Source organism: Geotrypetes seraphini, chromosome 10 (genome assembly GCF_902459505.1).
Source record: "Geotrypetes seraphini chromosome 10, aGeoSer1.1, whole genome shotgun sequence".
NCBI classification, from domain to species: domain Eukaryota; kingdom Metazoa; phylum Chordata; class Amphibia; order Gymnophiona; family Dermophiidae; genus Geotrypetes; species Geotrypetes seraphini.
In genome coordinates, this window is record NC_047093.1 from 132,220,899 (window position 1) to 132,241,052 (window position 20,154).

The following is a 20,154-nucleotide window of genomic DNA, read 5'->3' on the forward strand; positions in this document are numbered from 1 at the left end:
TTACTTCTGCTAGGCGTGTTTCTGAGCTGCAGGCTTTCTCTTGTAGGACTCCCTTCTTGGAGTTTTCTAGGGAACGGGTCGTCTTGCGGCCTGTTCCTTCCTTTCTGCCTAAGGTTGTTTCTCCTTTTCATGTCAATCAATCGGTGGTTCTCCCGGTCTTGGGTAGTCGGGAGGGCTCTTCTGAGCAACGGCAGCTGCGCAAGTTGGATGTCGGTCGGGTCCTTCGCTCTTATGTGCAGCGGACCCAGGAATTCCGGAAGTCCGATCATCTCTTTGTCCTCCTGGCGGGTTCTCGTCGGGGAGCTGGCGCTTCTAAGGCTACTATTGCGCGCTGGATCAAGGAGACGATTGCTTCCGCTTATCTTCTGAAACAGCAGCCGGTTCCGGAGTTTCTCAAGGCTCATTCCACACGGGGTCAGGCGGCTTCTTGGGCTGAGTCGTCGCTCGTGCCCCCTGTGGATATTTGTAAGGCTGCGGTTTGGTCCTCCTTGCATTCCTTTGTCCGTCATTATCGGGTTGATGTGCAGGCGCGTCGGGACGCGGTGTTCGGTGAGCGTGTACTGGTATCGGCCCTTCGGGGGTCCCGCCCGTGAGAGGGACTGCTTTGGTACGTCCCATTCGTAAAGTTAACCTCTACTGGTCTGGAGAGTGCTAAAGAAGGAGAAATTAGGTTCTTACCTGCTAATTTACTTTCTTTTAGCTTCTCCAGACCAGTAGAGGTCCCCACCCTGTCTGTTGTTGTTGTTGTTGGGGCTGTTGCGCGGGCAGTTTTTGGTTTTTGCTGCGGGTTCTAGTATTTTTCTAGGGCCGGGGAGAATTGAAGAACAGCGGCTGTGGCTCGGCTGGCTTAGCTGGCGAGCTGTGGGGACATTCTTCCTTCGGGAATTTCTCTTCTGCATTTTCCAACAGCATTTTGGGTTTGTTACTTGTTACTCCTTTCGGAGTATTGTTTTTTCTCTCTGTTGTTTTCCAGTTCTTGGTTCTGCTTGGCTATTCGGCAGACTGAGGGAAATAGAGAGGAGGGGCTAGGATATACTGTCCCAAAGTTTTGTTTTCAGTCTCCACCTGCTGGTCATGATTAGATATATACCCATTCGTAAAGTTAACCTCTACTGGTCTGGAGAAGCTAAAAGAAAGTAAATTAGCAGGTAATAACCTAATTTCTCCTTCCTTTCCCTATAAGGCAGTTTTTATACATTTCATGCATAGCAAGAGGTGTGGCTATCACTATCAAAGTCTCCAATACGTCACCCAACCTCCATAGTATCCAACATTCCTCTCCACAAAATTACAAGTTGTTTCACATGCTCTCATATATTTCAACAGCTTACTAATATCCACATCCATATAATATACAGTACTAGTTTTTAAGCCCGTTTCATTAACGGGTGCTAGAATAGATGTGTCTGTCTGTCTGTCTTTCTTTCTTTCTGTCTCTCTCCTTGGCTGCTGTCTGTCTTTCTTTCTTTCTCTCTCTCTCCTTGGCCTGTCTGTCTGTCTTTTTTTCTTTCTGTCTCTCTCTCTCCTTGGCCACTGTCTGTCTTTCTTTCTGTCTCTATCCTTGGTCGCTGTTTGTCTTTCTTTCTGTCTCTCTTTCTCCTTGGCCAATGTCTGTCTTTCTTTCTTTCTGTCTCTTTCTCTCTCTCTCTTTCTCCTTGGCCACTGTCTGTCTGTCTTTCTTTCTCTCTCTCCTTGGCCGCTTTCTGTCTTTCTTTCTATCTGTCTCTCTCTCTGTTACTGCCTAACTTTTCCATCTCAGCATCAATGTGTGTGTCATTCTGTGTATATTCAGTCGGTACCTCTTGCTTTACACTGCCCAAACTGTGGTCTTCTTCCTGGTTCTTGTCTTCACCACTCTCATTCTGCTGGGTTGCAGATTCGCCATTCACTGGGGTAGAAACATCTACACAGGGCTCCTTCTTCTCTGTCTCATTCACAGCTTCCTCTCCTGTTAGCTTCTCATCGTTCTTCTCAGCTTTGTCCTTCTCAGTCATGCTGTTTTTGTTTGTTTTCTGAAGTGGCTCCATCTTTGGTCCCAGGACACGGGATTTCAGGCGTGAGTAAACCTCAGCAACCTTCTCCATTGGCTTTGTAGCGACGAATAGAGTTATCGACCTTCAGTGCAAACTTGATCTCACTGTGGAGTTTACACAGCTTCTCTTCCACAGATGGCTCTTTTTTTTTTTTTTTTTTCTTTTCTTGCTTTATCCACCTTTGGAGATCTGCTTCTGGTCTTTTCCCCCCTCAGCACGGGCTTTGTTTTCCTTCTGATTTGGTTTCCTTGCTGACTTGGACTGCTGCTTCTTCACATCATCACCACTGTTGCTGTCACTATCACTGTCCTGCCCTTTTTCCATCTTTTCTCCGGAACCGCCACACGTGCCATAAACTGCCACAGGCTCCACCACTGTGTGCATCGCAAACCTCTACTGCCACGGAGCTAAGGATCAGGGACGCAGGGATCACAAAGTTTGAACTGCGCATGTGCGGTAAGGGTTTTATTATAGCGGATGTCAGAATACTGTATATGTAATCCTATCCTCAAGAGGCCTCACACTGGCCAAAGTCAAAAAAGGTACAACTCTATAGCTACCAGGTATAGCAACCCAAGTCTGACAGCTAGTCCCTTGGGCATATCCCTAGACACTGAATAATGAGAACTAAAAGGCGGGAATCTGGTTTCTAACCTAAACAGTAGGGTAGAGAAAAAAAATCTTTTAGTTGTAATTCCTAATACATTTTTAATTCTTTTCCTGTGTTTCCTCTGTAACTCAGTAAGAAACATATTATTCTTGCAAATTTCTCAGTTTATTTCAGATTATGTTTTTCAGGTTTTTTTCTTGGCTATATCCCTTATATATATATACACTTTTCTATATCACTTACAAAACTTTCTTATATGTTCTTTTAAAATTTTTTATCTCTAGCTAGTAAACCCGAGAACAATAAGAAAGTAAGAGACTGTTTCTTTTGTTTTTTCATGCTTGCATATATCAATGAAATACATTTTATACTTTCCATCCTAGAAAGGCCAGCCACACCCGTTTGTTTGAGCCAGAGGGCCACATCCTCACTTCTTGACCTGTCTGACCTGTTGCCAATATACTTTTCTTACCCAAAATGAGTGAATAAGCAGCTTTCAAGGTTCATTGATCGTTTTCCCTGTCGACATGATATTCAGTTTGGGTTTCGACCCAAACACAGTACAGAGCTTCTAAAGTTAAGGAATGGTTGAATCAAGGTTATTATTCTATTTTGTTACAAATTCGATATCGGTGCAGCTTTTGATTCAGTTGATCATATTTTTCTGATCAACAAATCGAGTGAGTTGGGTTTAGGTGGATCTGTACTTAATTGGTTTAACGATTTTTTAGTAAACAGGAATGATAACATGCTGAAGGATGGAACCTTTTCCAGGAGCTTTTCCACAAGGCTCTTCTATTCCTCCTACGCTTTTTAATAGCTTTATGAGTGGGGAGGACGAAGGAGATTAACAGTGCCACACAGCACACTTTCCACAGCTTAGAAGCTATGTGGCAGTGCAAATCTGAAAAAAGGGACACAGATATGCATAATGCTTACAGCTCACCTGGAAGCTTAAAAAAACTGAATTCTAATTGCTAAGAGAGAAAAATATAACTGAAAATCACTAGTAATTATCATTCACGATCTATGTGAAAATTTAGACAAGAAATAGCAAAGATTGGGAGTTTCTGACTCACCACTCTTGGTATCAGTATCTTCCTCTCCTCCCGCCAGCTGGTCACCGTCATCAACTTCTTCCACTTTCAGGTTCTCCACTGTATAGTCAGCAGTTACATTTTGGCTGCCTATGAGGAGAATAGAGAAATAAACTAGGTTTTAAAGAAAAGCTTAGGACCTAAAACTGTGATGACGGGAATTTTATGAGCTCTTGATGGAATGAGTTAAAGATCCTCGACAGTTCCGAAAACGATCCGTGATATTCAACACACACAGGATCCTACAATCCTGTGGTAATGAAAACTATAGCAGGATATGGCCTTGTTATAGAATCCCACCTCTCCACAACCTGCATTTCCTGATTCCTTCCCCCTGCTACTGCCAGTGGGTGAATTACTTAACTTTTCTGTCCAAATATACATACAACGATACACAGGCTTCCTTCATAGGTGGAAGAAGGGGACAGAGATTTCACAGCAGACATTCAAAATATAGGCTGCTTGTCCGGCATTGCTGCCTGGATGCCCTGCCACCACTTAAACATGGCAAAGACTGAACTACTTATTCTTCCACCCAAACCTACTTCTCTTCTCCCTCCACTCTCTATAAGATCATAAGAATTGCCATATTGGGACACACCGAAGGTCCATCAAGCAAAGCATCCTTTTTCCAAAGATAACCAAGCTAGGTCCCAAGTACCTAGCTAGATCCCAAGTAATAAAACAGATTGTAAGCCTCTTATCCTAGGACTAAGCAGTGGATTTCCCCAAACCATCTCAATAATAGCCTATGGACTTCTCTTTTAGGAGATTAGCCAAATCTTTTTTAAACCCTGCTAAGCTGATTTCACCACATTCTCAGGCAACTAATTCCAGAGTTTAATTTCAGGTTGTGTGAAGAAATATTTTCTCCGGTCTGTTTTAAATCTACTACTTACTAGCTTCATTGCATGCTCCCTGGTACTAGTATTTTTAAAGAGTAAACAAGCAATTCACATCTATCCTGTCCATAATACTCAGCGGATAACAATCTCATCCTCCCTGTCTTGTCAACTTGCAACCATGGTGCAATCTTTGACGCCTCTCTCTTCTTCTCTGCACCGAAACCTGTTGCTTCTTTCTCTATATCAGCACCAAAATCCAAACCTTCCTCTGAGCACACCACCAAAACCCTTATCCACACCCTCATCACCTCTCGCCTAAGACTATTGCAACCTGCTTCTCTCAGGTAACCATCTCTCTCCCCTTCAATCCATTCAGAATGCTCCTCTTATTAACATACAAGTGTACCGTATTCGCTCTCGTATACCTCTTCAATATCTCTCCTCTCTTGTCTCTCCCTATACCACTCTACAAAGATACGACAAACACGCACATAAGCCCGAGAAGTGGAAAGTCTCAGAGACCCCAAGAGAGTGGAGATCACTTTATCTGAATAACCTTTCTTACCTAAGCATTCCCTTTCAAGAGCCAAGCCGTAAGACAAAAGGGACCCGGATTGAACATTGGAATGGGGCCCTGAGACAGAAGGTCGGGCGAGACGGCCAGAATACTGTCCCCTGTATGAGCACCCCAAAAAAGGGGTGGAGGGGGCTCGTTTGAAAACAGCAGAGAAGAACTCCTTCATTGTCTAACCTGCTGCCTCTCACAGTAATTTTGCTACTGATGGTATCATGCACACTCCAGGGAATTATGTACCCAAAAAATTAAAATAATGTACAGAAAACCAATAGAATCTTGGAAACAAACAGGAGAAACTGCCTTCACACCAGTGAACAGCAAACACAACAACAAAGGTCTCTTTAATTGTAATGGACTCGGCACGATTGTGTTTCGACACGTAAGGGCCTGCCTCAGGAGTCTAAATGTAACATATAATAAATAAATGAAAAAAATATAATGGAAATATACAATCATATCAGCAAAAACAATAGAACATATTGAACAGAATAGTATTTGCGTCTTATCAGGTGAATATTTAGAAATACTTCAAAGCATACATAGGAATTCTTGGCTCACCACTCTTGGTATCAGGATCCTCCTCTCCTCTCTCCAGGTGGTCACTGTCGGGATCCTCTTCCATTTTCAGGATCTTTATTGTATTCTCAGCAGTGTAACTTTGGCTGCCTGTAAAAAGAATGGAAAAATAGCTTCAGGTTTAAAGAAGAGCTTAGAACCTAAGAAAAATAATATTTTGCTAATACTGAGATGATGGGAATATTATGAGCTCTGAAAATTCAAGTGTCCTGGTGGAAGGAGCTAAGGACCCTCTGAAAATAAACCATGATATTCCACACAAATAGGATGAGAGACAGAAGGTGTTGAAAGAAGAGGAAGAGAAAGGAGAATAAGAAAAAGAGAAGGTATAACCCTCTGCCCCTCCCCTCCAATTAAATGAAACAGAAATGCAGACCCGACAATGAAAGGGAATACACCTCGTTCTCATTGTGTTTGATCCAGAGAAGGAGTCTTTGTTATAGGAAATGTTTGTATCCTGTCATTACTAGTTTTAATTCACGCTCCGTCACCTGTTTCATGCAGTTCCTCACACGACTCTGTGCTGGCCAGATTTCCTCTTTCCTCAGATCCTGGAAGTTCGCTCCTGAATCCCTCTTGGTCAAACCGGATTAAAATGTCAGGCTTGATATTGTGGGAGTCTGTTACAGAATGAAGACAGGACTATTGAGGTGGGAATTTCTTTTTTTCAAGAGCTCTGTTCATCAGGAGGTTGGTTTGTTCTTACACAGATCGATTTCTGATCTAGAGCAAGGGTGGGCAATCACAGTCCTCGAGGGCCACAACCCAGTTGGGTTGTCAAGATTTCCACAATGATTATGCATGCGATTAATTTGCATGGACTACTCCCACTGTATGCAAATCAATCTCATGCATCTTGAAAACCCGACTGGGTGGTGGCCCTCGAGAATTGCGATTGCCCACCCCTGATCTAGAAGATGATGAAGAACAAATTTATTTTGAAGCATTTAAATACACCAACAACTGGAGATCTGCTAAATTGTTCTGATTTAATGAGACAGGGCTGAATTTGCAAAGCATCTAACGTGAGCTAACTGGGTAGTGGACTGAACTGGCTCGGGGAGATATTCAGGGGCGGTTTCTGGGTCAGTGTCCCTGAATATCTTGTCCTGGGCAGCTCAGCACTGCAAGGAGGAAAACAACCACGGCACGAAAAGCAGCCAAGTTCATGCAAATCAGTCAAGTAATTGGAACGTTCTTCCCTGCTCTTATGAGACTATTTGTATTGTACTAACATTTGTCATGTTTCTATTATGTGACTGTTCTACAGTGCTGTTAAATGTGTGTATTTCTGATCTTTTTTTTTTTTAAATTAAATCTTTATTCATTTTCATATCAAATAACAAGTGCGAAAACAATAATTATAATGATAATTACAATATAGCACCATAATTGACTAACATATGAAATATAATAATTTTTCCTAAAAAATTCTCCCACCCTCCCTCCCTTCATCCCATATTCCATTTAATTAACATATGCAATATTATATAACAATCATATAAACATCTCATATTTAATTATATCCCAAACCCACCCTCCCCCCGTGAGTGTGCTAGATAATTCTAAGAAATAAAAGAAAAGGAACAGAAAAGAACACGGTCTATTTATCACAATATTTCTCCAATGGCCCCCATATCTTTTAAAATTTATCATATGTCCCTTTTTGTACTGCAATTGCTCTTTCCATTTTAAAAATATGGCACAACAAATTCCATCAGAATGTAGGATTAAGATTATTATGATTTTTCCAATTGTTGGTAATATGTTGAATGGCTACCCCTGTCATTACTAATAAAAGTTTGTTGTTGTGTGACGAAATTTGACTCTTTTTCCTCATAATCATTCCAAATAAAACAGTATCATATGAGATCGCTACATGGTTTTCCAATAGAAAATTTATTTGAGTCCAAATTGAATCCCAAAATGACTTAATGAAGGGGAAAGGAGAGATGTGTTGGATTTTTCTACTCTCCCAGGCCGGATTTTTCAACGGACTTGGGAACCTTTCTGGACAACAATGACTCCGTTGGCCCGAAGCCGCTTGCTAAACTGTTGAATTCCTTTATTTTATGTAGTTACCTGGTTGAATTTTTCTGGGTTGAAATGTATTTGGAAGGGGGACCCTGGGAGGGAGGGGGGTTATTTATTTTGGGGAGTGGGTTGTGTTGGGTTATTCATAGGTATAGATTTTGTTATTTAAAATACTGAGCTTGTTTGTCTTGCTTGTTACTTACTATTGTTGAGCTCAATAAATATATTTCCCCTCTCCACGCGGCATCCACTATTCAGGCAAACTGGGAAAATCCCTTCTCTTCAAAATCACAGGTCTTTGGAACGACCTCACCACCCCGCTGCGGAACCTGAGCTCCCTTCAGTTATTCCGCAAACAACTGAAAACCTGGCTTTTCAGCAAATTGTAGCTCTATCCATCCCCCCTTTCTCTCCCCCCTTCTACACATAAGTTCATGTAATCCTTTTTCATCTTCTCTACCCACTATTTTAAGTTCTTGTAAACCGTGTCGAACTCCATTCTCATGGAGATGATGCGGTATAGAAACTTAAGGTTTAGATTAGATTAGATTAGATTGAATATAAAGTAGATGATCTAGTGTCCCTGGTTCTAGATGACAATGTCAACATCTATTAGACTTGGAACTATCCAACTTTTGTAATCTAACAGGGGTCCAAAACACTCTATGCAACCAAAAGAACCCAAGTTTGTCTCATAGATGCTGACACTGTAGATCTCATCCTCCAAGACCAAATTCGTGGCCATTGAGATACAGAAATCTGATGCTTGATCTCAATGCTCCAAATGTCTCTTAGACCACTTTTTGGTTTTTTATTCAAGTATCCAGATAATAATTTATACCACAATGCGGCTTGATGTCCTAGGAAGTCTGCTTGGAAACACAGGAACTCCAGATTATATTGATTCTCTAAATTTTTCCATTCAGGGAACCCCACCTAAATAGCCTGCTTCAACTGCAACCATTTAAAAATTTGTGTTTTATTAAGACCAAATCTATGTTGCAGTTGTGAAAAGTCAAGCAGTTTACCATCTGAAATAACATCTTTCAGAGTTCAAATGCCTGCAATAATCCAGTTCTTCCAAAGGACGTGGGCTCCGCCGATTTTAATCTTAGAGTTTATCCATAAGGATTGATTAGTTGATTTATTAATTGGGATAGGTGTTAAGTTACTTATATACCTCAATGTTTTCCATGTATCCATTAAAATTATATTATCTTTATATCTTCTAGGCATCTTAATACTTGGTAAATGAACTAAATTCAAAGGAAACATGAGGCACCATTCCAAATATAACCAATCTGGTGCATTATCTATGAGTTCATGGAGGATCCAATACATGCCCTGACGTAGAATATAGGCTTGATGGTACCGATAAAAATTTGGAAAATTTACCCCGCCCTATCGATTGTTTTTTGCAAAGATACTAAAGCAATTCTAGGCATTTTGCCAAGCCAAAGAAATTTCGTAAGAATGCCATTAAGCTTTTTGTAAAAGGACCCTTGAAAGAAAACTGGTATACTCATTTGGTAACAAACCACAGGCAAAATCATCATTTTAATAGTTTTAATTCTCTCCCACCAAGAAAGATGTAGAGGATTCCATTGCTCACATAACTCCGTAACTCTTTTTAATGTATTTCTGATCTTGTTTCATTTCCCTGTTTCCAAGTTTACCTCATTGATTGTATCTGTGCTTATATTCAGTCATTTTACTATTGTTATTATTAAAACCAAAGAAAAAAATTAATGTCCAATCATCCAGATTTTTTTATTTACTGGATTACCCTCTGCTGAGGATAGTCTGGATAATCGGCATTCCAGTGTACTTGAAAGGTATTAATTTTTTCCAGATAAGGGAAAATGGTAAAACTAGAGGGCATAAGTTGAGGTTGCAGAGATGAAGACTTAGGAGTAATGTTAGGAAATAATTTTTCACTGAGAGGATGGTGGATGCCTGGAATCGTCTCCCGAGGGAGGTGGTGGAGAGGAAAACGGTGATGGAATTCAAATAAGCGTGGGATAAACACAGAGGATATCTAATTAGAAAACAAATGGTATAAATTAAAGAACTATGGCCTAGATTCACTAAACTTACCGATCCTGTACCGATGGTTTTGCGATTGTTCCCCGACCCGATTCACTAAACTGCTGTGTGATCAATCTCCTACCCGATCCGATCCACCCATGCAAAAGAGGGGAAATGGCATGCAAACGTAGGAAGCCATGGATTCACTAAGCAGAAGAAGAAACACCGATTGGGTTTGCCGATCCGAAAAGAAGCGACAGCTGCAGACCAGTCGCTTACTTGCCGACTCTATAGCCCAGAAATATCAGTATCGAGCTTACAACACCATATAAAACCACCATTATAATTAAAAATAAAACTGTAAAATTACTTTACAGAAGCTTAAGAATGCATTAGTCCGTAAAATTCATTCTTGTGTTATATTCTGTGAAATGCGCATTGAGAGCCCAGGGTTTTAACCCGCGGTTTTCACCCGCTGGTTTACAGCATGTCCTATTCAATAACGTCTGGCTACTCAAAATAATAATTCACTGCGTCGGTCACAAATCATTCCTTTTTAGGGCTAGAAATATAAACTACAGCCACCCCTCCCCCTTTCTTTACAGCTAGCGTATGCGTAGATTGCAGCAATAACCAACAAGGATACTCTGCGTGTGCGTTTCGATCGCTACAGGGCGTGCGTCCGATCAGATCATTTGCATGTAGAATCTGTAGTGAACTGCCCAATAACGATCCAGATCGGTAAGTTTAGTGAATCTAGGCCTAAGACGGGTATTGGACAGACTTGTATGGTTTATGTCCCATATATGGTGATTCGGTATAGGATGGGCTGGGGAGGGCATCAATGGGAACTCCACCAACTTGGACCATGAGGACTTCCTGCAAACAACGGGATGGTCGGATAGGCTGGAGTGAGCTTAGATGGCAACTTCAGCAGTTGGAACCTATGGCCCAGAAACATCTAAGTAGAGACAAGTTAATTTAATCGTGTATTTTTAATGAGAATAAGTTTAGGGCGGACTAGATGGACCGTTCAGGTCTTTATCTGCTGTCATTTACCCCCAGGACACCCACCTCTATCAGACGCCTCCTCTGCCTTTGTGGGCACTTTACTTCATCAAAATAGGAGGATGGACAAGCGGTATAGTAATTTTTAATAAACTTGGAAATTTGGAAGAAGAGAGAATGATGGCCTCTCACCACCACCAAGTTCCTAAATGGTCTCGGCTGACCTTAGTAAAGCTGTGAAGGAGGAATTTGATACTTACTCAGTACAGAAAGATGAGTCTGTTCAGATGCCTCTGATTCAGGAGGATCTATGAAGGGGAGATCCTCCTCTTGTTTAATGCTCAGTGAGAAAACGGATGTTACAATCGGAAACACTGTTAAAAGAAAACACATCTAGGATTCACCAAGAATCTGATAACAATAAATTAGGAAATAGATTTTAAGTCTGTATGGGGCCCTTTTACTAAAGCTTAGTGCATATTAGTGGAATTAGCGCATGCTAAATACTAAGAAGCCCAAACGTATAAAATGTGCTTCTATGGATTTAGCTCCTGCCACTTCCATTAGCAAACTCTAAACTCTAGTAAAGGGCCCCTAAATGTTTAATGTCAATCGTGCTCTGAAAATGCAAAGCCTGCTTACTCTTGGTGGGCTCATTTGGGTTTCCTTTTTCCTCCAAATCACAGTGTTGTGGAAAATATTTCTCATCTTCTTTTTTAATCTTGAATATAACATCAGGATTAACGATTAAATAACCTGTTAATAAGAAATAGGAAACGGATATTTATATTGTATTTGTAGAATCCCATCTATTTCCGTGTGTGTCTGTGTGGCAGTTTCAAGAGTAGAACCAGCAGGGGGAGGAGCAACTGAGGATCATTCTTGCCCTCGCCACATAGACTGACAGGATTGGAAAATAGGCCCAAGGGGAAGGGAGTAAAGGCAACGCTGTTTAGAGGGTAGGAAGATCTAACAGGATAAAGCACAAATTTCAGATGATCATGGGATTTTTCCAGGGTTGACAAAATAACAGCACCCATTCCATAACGTACCTGTGATAGATAGAGAAGGTGTATTTACCTCGTGAGATGAGGATGTCATGAATCTCCTCGATGACCTTCTTGTACAGGTCTTTTTGCCATTCTGCCAGAAGGTTCCACTCCATTTCCAAGAAATAAGCAGCAACATCCTTGAATGTGACGGATGTCTGGAAAACAGACAAGGACACAGTCAGCCACAGTTTCGTTATGTTCCTGTAGTAGACTTTTAGGGGTATTTTCAAAACACTAAGATGTCTAAAAATTGGCATAAAATTGGCACTTGGATACCCTAATTGGCTAGACATCTAAATGCTGATTTTCGAAGCATCTCCTGTGAGGTACCTTAGTTCTGTTTTCCGTGGAGCCAAGAAGCACTTGTTTCTCAGTTCTGCTGATTTTTGAGTTGCCTTCTCGCACCGCGGCTTTCTTTCTTTTTTTCTTTCTTTGTTTCTTTCTCTAGTCGCTGTGCGGCGCGTCACTTTAAAAAAAAAAAAAAACCCAAAACTTTTATTTTTCTTCCGTCAGTTATCGTCCGACAGGGCTCAGGCCCTGCCACTGGCCCTCGTTCAGTTGCGGATGTATTTTTTTCTATGTCGCGGGCTCTTACCGGGTTTAAGTGTAGCCAGTGTAATCGAGCGATTTCTCTCACCAACCCCCATCGTTGGTGTATCAAGTGCTTGGGGCCTGAACATTGTCCTGAGTCCTGCCTGCACTATGCTATTCTTCAAAAACAAGCTCTCCAGAGGCGTCGTGCCAAGATCCTGGAGTTCTTTGGTCCTATGGAGGCGTCTGCTGAAAAGACCTCAGCCTCAGCCTCGACCCCCGTGGTGGCCTCGTCGTCCAAGTGCTCAACCTTGAGCAAGTTGCCCTCGTCCTCAAAGGCCTCATCTGCTATGTCTCTAAAGGTCTCGTCCTCAGGCAAGTCTCCTCTTCCCTCCGTAGGTACGCTACCTAAGAAGCCTCCAGCTGAGTCTCAGGCAGTCCAGGCAACGAGTGCAGTTGTGCCAGCCTCTACGAGACCTCCTCCGAAGCGTGCCTCCAAACATAGGGAATACTCATCTTTGAGGTCGCCCTCTATGGAGTGCACTGCTGCACCTTCTAGACCAGAGTCATTGGTCTCGGTGGCTGTCTTCGAGGACATGCTGCAAGCCATATTGACCATGCAGTTTACCTCTGTTTTGGCCAAGCTTGCCCCTGCCTCGACCCTGCTTTCTGTGAGCCAATCTGAGCATACTGTTGAGGCACAATGAGCAAAACCTCTTCGGTCTCGACCTTTGTCCTCTAGTGACTCCTTGCCTCGTCCTTCCAGGTCTGGGTCTCCAGCTACTCAACCTGTTCAAGAGGTAGCCTCAATCGAAGCATTCCTCGTCCTTGAGGCACCTGACTTCGAAGAAGGGTAAAGAGTCTCCTATACCTCGTCCTTCGAGGCCCATCAAGACTCCCTCCAAACCCAGGCATAGGTCTCGAACTCTAAAGCTTTCAATGCCTCGTACTTCTCCGTCGCAAGGCCTGTCTGGATCCCGGACTCCTCTGTCAAGACCATCTACGAGGGATTCTCGTTCACCTGTTTCTACAAGGCACGAGTCAAGGCCTTCAATTCCTCATAATCCTTGGACTTCTCCATCGAGGCATCTCAAACGTAAGCACTCTCTGACTCCATCTATATCAGACAGCAGAGCTTCTTCTGTCACTCTTATGATGGATACAGACCTCCTTTCTCAATACTCCAGGGAGGCTTTTCCTTCTTATTCAGCGGCGCCTCAGTCTCGCTCCACTTCTCCTCCAGAGGACTCTTCGGCTTCGAAATCCACATCTTTTTCAAGATTCATCTTTGACATGAGTAAGGCTCTTCAAGTTGATCTTCAATCTGAGTCTAAGCATACTCCTGAATATTTGGCTGAGATGGAATTGCCACATCCACCAAAGGACACCATGAGACTTCCCATGAATCCTGTTTTGAAGCAAACTTTTATCAGAAATCTCGAGACTCCTTATTCAATTCCGGCTATTCCCTCCAAAATGATTTGAGAAGCCGCAATTGTCTCACCAATCCTTGGTAGTGGAATCATCTCTTAAAAAATCTAATCCCACCAAGGTTTATGCTGCAGTCCATCCAGGCAGAGAGGGACGCACGATAGATAAATTTGGATGCCGTCTGTATCAAAATTCCATGAATTACAGCTTCATGTTCACATCTTACCTGAAGTATTGCATAAAAACCATGCCCTACTTTTTCTCTGATTTGGCTGCGCACCGGTTGCCTAAGTTTCAACAATTTCAACAGAACAAGAAGGCATTCGGAAAAACTGAAAGGGGACAGATTTAAAACAAATGCTAGGATGTTCTTCTTTACCCAGCGTGTGGTGGACACCTGGAATGCACTTCCAGAGGACGTAATAGGGCAGAGTACGGTATTGAGGTTTAAGAAAGGATTGGACAATTTCCTGCTGGAAAGGGGGATAGAAGGGTATAAATAGAGGATCACTGCACAGGTCCTGGACCTGTTGGGGCCGCCGCGTGAGCGGGCTGCTGGGCACGATGGACCTCAGGTCTGACCCAGCAGAGGCATTGCTTATGTTCTTATGACTCTCTCACATATATGTCTCTTTGTGCTTCAAGCCACTTATGATGCATTTGAGATGTCATCTTGGGTCAATGCTTTTTCTGTGGCAATGCGACATCTGGCTTGGCTACGCATTGTGGACATGGATCCTAACTTGCAGGAACTCCGGTCCTCAAGAGCCGTATTCCAGTTGGGTTTTCAGGATTTCCCCAATGAATATGCATTGAAAGCAGTACATGCATATAGATCTCCTGCGTATTCATTGGGGAAATCCTGAAAACCCGACTGGAATACGGCTCTCGAGGACCGGAGTTCCCTACCCCTGGTTTAGCCAATTTACCATGCCAAGGAAATGAGCTTTTTGATGACTCCATTGAGGCTGCCACCAAGCGTCTCTCAGAGCATGAGCGGTCCTTTGCCTGTTTGATTCAACTTAAAGCTAAGCCTCCAGCTTCCAAGCCTTATAGGCCACCTCCAAATCTACTCTGGCTTTCTACAGGCCTCCGACTAGGAAACAGCTACAGCAGCAGCGTCAACAAAAACCCCAGATTCCTGTTGCAGCTAAGCCTGCACAGTCTTTTTCACAATCTAAATCTGAGCATACCACCCACCTTCATCCATCCTCCTCCCCATAGGAAGTCAGCTCTATTACTTTTACCAGCAGATGGAGCAGATTATATCAGACCTCTGGGTTCTCACCATCATCAGAGGGCTTTACTCGCTTCAATTTCTTCAAATTCCACTAGATCTCCCTCCAAGAGAGTTTCTTTCCAACGTGTCACAACTTCTCCTTCTTCTTCAGGAGGCTCAGGCTCTTCTTCAGGACACGGTACTACTCAAAAGGGTCTAGAGAAGAGCAACTAAAATGGTTAAGGGACTGGAGGAGTTACCGTACAGTGAGAGATTAGAGAGGGGACATGATTGAAACATTCAAGATAATGAAGGGAATAGACTTAGTAGATAGAGACATGTTGTTCACCCTCTCCAAGGTAGAGAGAACGAGAGGGCACTCTCTAAAGTTAAAAGGGGATAGATTCCATACAAACGTAAGGAAGTTCTTCTTTACCCAGAGAGTGGTAGAAAACTGGAACGCTCTTCTGGAGGCTGTTATAGGGGAAAACATCCTCCAGGGATTCAAGATAAAGTTAGACAAGTTCCTGCTGAACCTGAACGTATACAGGTAAAGCTAGTCTCAGGGCACTGGTCTTTGTCCTAAGGGCCGCCACGTGAGAGGACTGCTGGGCACGATGGACCACTGGTCTGACCCAGCAGTGGCAATTCTTATGTTCACCTTTGGGCTGTCAAGGATGTTCCCTTTACCCAACGAGACACGGGCTTTTATTCCCGTTATTTTCTGGTCCCAAAGAAGACGGGGGATTTGTGACCTATCCTGGACCTCAGAGCTCTCGACAAAATTCTTGTCAAAGAAAAGTTTTGAATGCTCTCTCTTCCTATATCCCCTGATGGATCAAGGAGATTGGTTATGCCCCCTAGATCTCAAAGAGGCTTATATTCATATTCCAATTCATCTAGCCTCTCGGAGATTCCTAAGATTTCGGGTGGGGAATCTTCATCTTCAGTACAGAGTCCTTCCTTTCGGCCTCGCCTCATCTCCCAGAGTCTTCACGAAATGCCTGGTGGTGGTGGTGGCTGCAGCCCTGCGAATGCAGGGTCTTCAAGTCTTTCCATATCTGGACGACTGGCTCATCAATGGACTACAGGTATAGCATTTCTCCAAAGTCTTCGAAATCAATTTTCCAAAGTCCAAATTACATCCCTCCCAAACTCTACAGTTTAATGGAGCCATACTGGACACTGTTCAACTCAGAGCATTCCTGCCTCAACTATGTCAAGATGCTTTCATTCACCTTTGTCAATGAGTGTCTTCCCTCACGTCAATCTCGGCAAGACAAATGATGGTTCTTCTCGGTCACATTGCCTCTACAGTTCACATGACTCCTTTTGCCAGATTTCACCTCAGATTTCATCAGTGGACCTTGGCATCTCAGTGGCAGCAAGCTTGCGACCCACTCTCTCGACACATTACAGTGACTCCTTCGTTGAGGCAGTCTCTCCACTGGTGGATGCTCTCTACCAATCTTTCCAGAGGTTTGCTATTTCACACACCCCCTCATCATAACATTCTCACAACAGATTCTTCAACCTACACTTGGGGGGCTCATATCGATGGTCTCCGTACTCAAGGCCATTGGTCCAACTCGTATCGTCAGTGTCACATCAATCTGTTGGAACTCAGAGCGATCTTTAGTGCTCTCAAAGCTTTTCAGCATCTTCTTCACGATTAGGTAGTCCTCATTTGGACAGACAACCAAGTCGCCATGTACTATGTCAAAAAGCAGGGAGGTACAGGATCTCTCCCTCTTTGTCAGGAAGCTCTGAAGCTTTGGAATTGGGCAATCCTTCACAACACCTTCCTGAGAGCTGTCTACATCCAAGGGCAGCAAAACTGTCAGGCGGACAAATTGAGTCGTCTTCTACAATCTCACGAATAGACACTCAATTCCTCGCCTCTCCATCACATTTTTGCTCAGTGGGGAACTCCTCAGAGAGACCTCTTTGCGTCTCCCCACAACAACAAACTGCCTGTTCTGCTCCAGGATATACTCACCTCACCATCTCGAGGCAGATGCTTTCCTTCTGGAATGGACGAATCAGTTTCTCTATGCGTTCCCTCCATTCCCTCTTTTTCTCAAGACTCTTGTTAAACTCAAGAAGGAGCATGCCACCATGATTCTGATAGCTCCTCAGGGGCCCAGGCAACCATGGTACTCTCTTCTCCTTCAACTCAGCACCAGGGAGCCTCTACCTCTACCAGTATTTCCCTCTCTGCTTACACAGAGTCAAGGGTCTTTGCTTCTTCCCAACCTGCAGTCTTTACACCTCACAGCTTGGTACCTCTCAACCTAACTGCAACTCTGCAGTTCTCTCAATCTGTACAGGACATTCTAGAGGCTTCCAGGAAGCTATCCACTAGGCAGTGTTTCACACAGAAATGGACTGGGAATAATTTATATATAAATAAAAGACATCTATGAACATACGATGAATTAATTACTTATTTATTCATTGATTTAGTAGCCACCTTTTGAAGAGATTCTCCCAAGGCACCGCTGGTTAACGCGCAGTAAATTTGTCCCAGTTCCGCAGGCGTTTACACTTCTTTATGAGTGTTGTTATGTTTATATTTGATCATTTTACTATTCTTATGTCGTTAGCAAAATGTTAGTTTTATGTTAAACTGTTGGACATAACAGTTTAACATAAAACTAACATTTTGCTAACGACATAAGAATAGTAAAATGATCAAATATAAACATAACAACACTCAAAAAGAAGTGTAAACGCCTGCGGAACTGGGACAAATTTACTGCGCGTTAACCACGTTTAGCACGCACTAATAATTAGCATGCACTAAACGCTAAGACGTCCATTATATTCCTATTGGCATCTTAACCTTTAGCGTTGCGCTAACGCGGTTAGTGTTCCTCGATGAATTCCCCCTAAATGAGGTAAGCTTAGAAATGGCAAATTGAAACCTAATAACAGAACTACCGTGAAACGGTTTCAAAAATATACTGAATTAAGAGCACTGACATTCAAATAGCAGAGGTATAATACATTGTCAGTATAAAACCTATGAACCATTCCGATAACATCGATATGAAGCTGATGCTTTTCTACTGTATAGCTTACTCTACAGCCGAGGGGCCAAATGCAGATATATAGATGGGTGGTACAGAGTCCATTGGGATAAATAGATGAGTGGCTAAACTCAGGGCAAGTTCTTTGTACAGTTAGACTAGATATAAGGAACTGATCTAAGTTAGAGCGTGTGTGGCAAGCAAATCCAGGTGGAGAATGAGTGTATAGTCAGTCACCCTATATACTCGTATTGAGTCAGGCTTTCACCTGCTTCCTGAAATAGTTAGACGTGGCCCCTCTGGGATAAAAAATATCAAAGTGACTGAAATACAAGGGGCCATGGAAAAGGGAGGAGATGCTGTGGGCATTCCTTTACGCCTTGGAATCAAATGGAGGAACTGGTCAGAGATCTGGCTGAATGGTGGGAATGAAAGGGAGGGGGGTGTTGGTGGGGAACTTTAACCTGCCAGAAGTGGATTGAAGTATCCTGTCTGCAGGCTAGAAAATCCCACAGTACTTTCACATGCATTAATGCAGTTGGGAACGTCACACAGTCCTGGCTACATAAATGCATCAGTGGTAGGTCCTGATCCTGAACCTATTAATGAGGCCAGGCTAAGAGATGACTCTCCTTTCCTCCTCCTATTCTCATAAATCCCCAAGACCAGATCCCCCAAACACAGAGTACTGCAATCTACCTCCAACAGGTTAAAGTCTACTACTGAAAGGTCACTTTGGTCAGCCACAAAACTTAGAGACTTGAAGGAAGCACCAGCATATGCGGACTCCTGAGCCCCCAAGCTGGCAGCTTCAAAAGTCCCGAAACCAGGACATTTATACATTTTCTGGCTAAACAACTGAATGCTAGAAAAAAAACTTCTCATGTGTTACTTTTCTTAACAATCATTGGTCCTAAGCTCACACTAGCAGGTCACTTATCTAAGCCCTGCAGACTTTCTGTTACATGTTCAGGAGGGCGGAAGCCAATACTGTGTGTGCTGAGATAACCAAAAGAAGCAAAAACGCCCAAGCTACAACACACACTGTAGGCAGGCTAGAACAGGAGATAAGTCAGGTCTGCAATTAAACATAATTCAGCATTTTATTAAGGAGAAAACTTAGTTCAAGACTCTGGAAAACCAGTCCCAGACTCCTTCACTACCAAGTTCCCTGCAAAAGAGAGCAACAATAAAAGAGAAGGGAAGGCTGGAAGACCTGCTCAAGCAGCCTGTGCACAACAGGAGAAACAAGAATTTCTTACCTGATCAGAATCCAGGACAGACATTTCTTCTGAATTCTGCAGCCGCTGGGATGGATTCAGGCTGGAGATTTCCCTCTTCCTGGAATGATGAGTAAAACGGGAAGAGGCTGAGTCAATTCCTGAATCTCAGGTATAATCACTCCCAGGGATTTCCAGTTGCAGGACACAAATTTCTCTGCTTTGTCTTCTGCCCTGCAGACACTAGAGGAAGAGGCAGCAACAGAGCATTTGCAGAGCTCTTCATCCCACCCCTCCTGCTGAGGTCATCCTGGACTATCCCGCCTCCTTAAGGTGGTTCTTTAGAGAAAACCCAGCAGATCTGCTGCCTGTTATTTGCTATTTCTACACCTCCCCCTAAAGGAGGTGGGATAGTCCAGGATGACCTATGCAAGGGGGGTAGTTGAAAAGCTTTGAGCATGCTCAGTTCCTTTTTCTACTTCCCCAGACCTGCAAAGAAACAGACAAGATTCGGAAGAGAAGCAGAAACTTTCTGTGTCCTGCAACTGGAAATCCCTGGGAGACCCAGTTCCTTTCCTGCAGAGGGGGGAAGACTCAGGGATCAGCCCAATATGCTCATCTTTCCAGGAAGAAGGAAATCTCCAGCTTGAATCCATCCCAGCAGCTGCAAAATCCAGAGGGAAACAGGAGGGAAATGTCTGCCCTGGGTTCTGACCAGGTAATTCCAAAAAAGTACCATATTTAGTCTAATAAAAAGGTGGTGTTTCATTTTCTTGTCTTTCTTTTGATTTCTATGTTTATTGCCTTGTATCAAGTAAGAAATTCTTCTCTTCAGTGGCGTACCAAGGAGGGGGGGGGGGA

General features: G+C 43.1%; 2 protein-coding genes across 6 annotated transcripts in view; one reads left to right on the forward strand and one right to left on the reverse strand.

The window, feature by feature from the left end:
* LOC117367632 (zinc finger protein 271-like) overlaps positions 1–20,154 on the forward strand; it is a 204,055-nt gene that overhangs the window by 162,981 nt on the left and 20,920 nt on the right. The window contains exon 1 of one of the 5 annotated variants that reach the window (XM_033960387.1): positions 19,793–20,011. The exons of the other annotated variants lie outside the window; for them this stretch is intronic. Within the exon in view, the coding sequence (XP_033816278.1) occupies positions 19,988–20,011 (24 nt within the window). The 5' untranslated portion in view covers positions 19,793–19,987. Of the gene's footprint in view, positions 1–19,792; positions 20,012–20,154 lie in introns of those variants that run through there. 5 annotated transcript variants of the gene reach the window in all.
* Positions 1–20,154, reverse strand: part of LOC117367624 (zinc finger protein 493-like) — a 99,235-nt gene that overhangs the window by 8,653 nt on the left and 70,428 nt on the right. The window lies entirely within an intron of this gene.